At 39.0% G+C, this 2795-nt stretch overlaps 1 protein-coding gene across 1 annotated transcript; it reads right to left on the reverse strand.

The window, feature by feature from the left end:
* Positions 1-295: 295 nt before the first annotated feature.
* On the reverse strand, positions 296-973 carry LOC122698947 (ubiquitin-conjugating enzyme E2 variant 1). Its single transcript, XM_043910621.1, has one exon. The coding sequence runs from the start codon at positions 940-942 to the stop codon at positions 499-501; it is 444 nt and encodes a 147-aa protein (XP_043766556.1). The 5' UTR covers positions 943-973; the 3' UTR covers positions 296-498.
* Between the last annotated feature and the right edge of the window lie 1822 nt (positions 974-2795).

Raw genomic sequence — 2795 nt, forward strand, 5'->3', positions numbered from 1 at the left:
TACAAAGAGACAAAATTAGTGCCAGCTTCATCATGGAAACCCCTTATGACCTGGCAACTGTCAGCATCATATAAACAATCCCCACTGCAGCCATCATTTATTTATTCAATTCCAAATATTTTTCCCCTGGTGATTTTTCTTAATGAGAAATGGAGAATGTTAACTTTGGATCAAGTATTATACTTGATATCAAAATATAACTCCCAAGAGAATGTATTCCATAAGTAGTTCATCTTCTAGGATTGCCTTTTACTTGAGACTGTGTTGTCATTGTTTTTTTTTTTTTTTTTTTTTGTTATAGCACAACTTATATATTTCAAATGGACAAAAAAATTAGTATCATTTACAGTATCTTAAGATAAACTGCCTTTGAATGGGAGCTTTCTTTCCAGTACTTTGAGGTCTACAAGACGAATCTAGAAAATTTACTACTGTGGAAAATGAAGACTGCTTAAATCGAATGGGGGGCAGGGGAGGGCCTGTGGTTTTTCTTTTTGATTAATTGCTGTAACACTGTCCTTCAGGTGGCTGAGGGAGTTTCATATTTTCTTTAGACATCATTAGGCGCCGAAGCTCTTGCAGGACAACTTTGATGCTATATGAATTCTGCCATTTTGCTAGCACTGATATGGCTCTTGGGTCCACCACTCCATTAGAACTATTAACTCCATTCATATTAATTTTTGTTACAAATCTTACAAAGGGGGGTGCTTCTGGGTATTTAGGTCCACATTCTATTTTAAGGCTGTATATTCGGTTTTCATAAATTGTTCTTGGAGGCCCAATTACCATCCCTGTCCATCTGGTAAGTGTCATGTCTTCGTCATCTTCTAGACCCCAGCTAACTGTGCCATCTCCTACTCCTTTCTGGCCTTCTTCGAGTTCTTCCAACAGTCGGAAATTGCGAGGGACTTTTACTCCCGAGCCCGTGGTGGCTGCCATCTTGCGTCGCTGTCGCTCAAAGGCCGGCCCCTTCTTCCTGTCATTGTTTTAAAGTCTTTCCTCTTGTTGATAAATAAACCAGCTATGAACTTTTAAAAAACACATATGATTATCTTTGATTTGAGAATAAGAAAAGTAACTCTGGATTCAGCTTTTATTTTATCCAAATTGGCTTACCCATTTCTGAATTGTGTATGTAGAAGCAGAGATAGACCTAGAAAAGACCTTAGTGGTCCTTATCAATAAAATGAGAAAATAGAGCTTTGGACTTGTACTGTGCAATACAGTAGCCAGTAACCACATGTAGTTATTTAAATTGAAATTTTAAAAATTAAAATTAAACAGAGTGTTCTTTTGTCACACTGATCATGTCTCAAGTACTCAATAGCCACCATGACTAGAGGCCACCAAAGTGGACAGGAGAGATACATATTTCTGTTTCAGCGGAGTGGTCTATTGGACTGCACAGGTTTTGACTATACAGGGCAGAGGTTCAAGAATCTGGGACTCAGTCTTCCTGTAAGCTGAAGACCCCAATGTCCTATAATAAAATTTATTTTGTGATATTGTCTTACAGTATAGGAACCTGAGAGGTCGTGTACAAAGGGAAACTGAATTAAATACAATTTCATATAGTTAATCGCTCATGAAAAGATGCTTTTCAGCTTACAAAGCATTTTCACATACATCACCATGTTTGATGCTCACAATAACCCTGTATGGTAGAAAGGACAGGTGTTTACGTCTTCATTCCCCAGAGGAGGAAGCAGAAGCTCAGAGAAATTAGAACTTGCCCAAAGCCCAAATCCCTTCTTACATACCAAGACATCAACCCAAGTCTCCTGCTCCAAATCCCTTGATCTTTTCATCATGTTGAAAAGTACCAGAAGGATGAGTATTAATTTTAAGAATGTGTATTAAAAACATTCTTGAAGCCAGGTGCTGTGCCGAGGGTTTATGTGTGTTATCTCATGTAACCCCCAGCTGGAGATTTAGTTTTAAATGTTCGACTTCCTACCTTATCACCTCTCCCCTTGAAAGTCTGGTCAATTTTCACACTTACAGTGTCTAAAGTAGCCTCACAATAGCTTAGATCAGAAAAGACAGATTAGAGTGAAAGTCACCTAGTCGTGTCCGACTCTTTGCGACCCCGTGGACTATAGTCTGCCAAGTTCCTCTGAAGAAGGGAAGGGCTACCCACTCCAGTATCCTGGCCTGGAGAATTCCATGGACTGTATAGTCCAAAGGGTCGCAAAGAGTGGGACATGACTGAGGAACTTTCACTTTCACTTTGCATGTTCACGCTCTTCTCCCTGGATCTTTGTCCAAATGCCACCTTTTTAGGGAAGGCTTTTCTTACCATTCTGTCTAAAGCAACCTGCAAGTCCACAACTGAGTCTGCGCTGCCCTGATTATCTCCTTCACAGGGCTGTGTCACAATTACAATGAGCTCATTCACTGATTTATTGCCATGTTTATTATCTGGGGCCTCTGTCACCTGTGTTTTCTGAGCTATCTTTCTGAACTTTGAACAGTGCCTGGCATATAATAGGTGCTCAATAAAATTTTATTCAATGAATAAACAACCTTGGGAGCAAGTTCCATTATTCATTTCACAATTAAGGAGATGGAGGCTTAGGTAATAACTTGTCGATTGTTGCTTACTGAATAGGTGGTACAGCCAGAAATTGTTCCCAAGTATATCTGACAACAAGGCCTGCTCTTCACCATAGATCTATATTGTGTTATTATTTTAAAATATTTCTTGTGTTCATTTACTCATTCATTTATCAAACATTTATTGAGCATTTATAAAGTAAAGACCAGTTACAACAGCCATGTCAGGCAAATTC

This window comes from Cervus elaphus, chromosome 8 (genome assembly GCF_910594005.1).
Source record: "Cervus elaphus chromosome 8, mCerEla1.1, whole genome shotgun sequence".
NCBI lineage: Eukaryota > Metazoa > Chordata > Mammalia > Artiodactyla > Cervidae > Cervus > Cervus elaphus.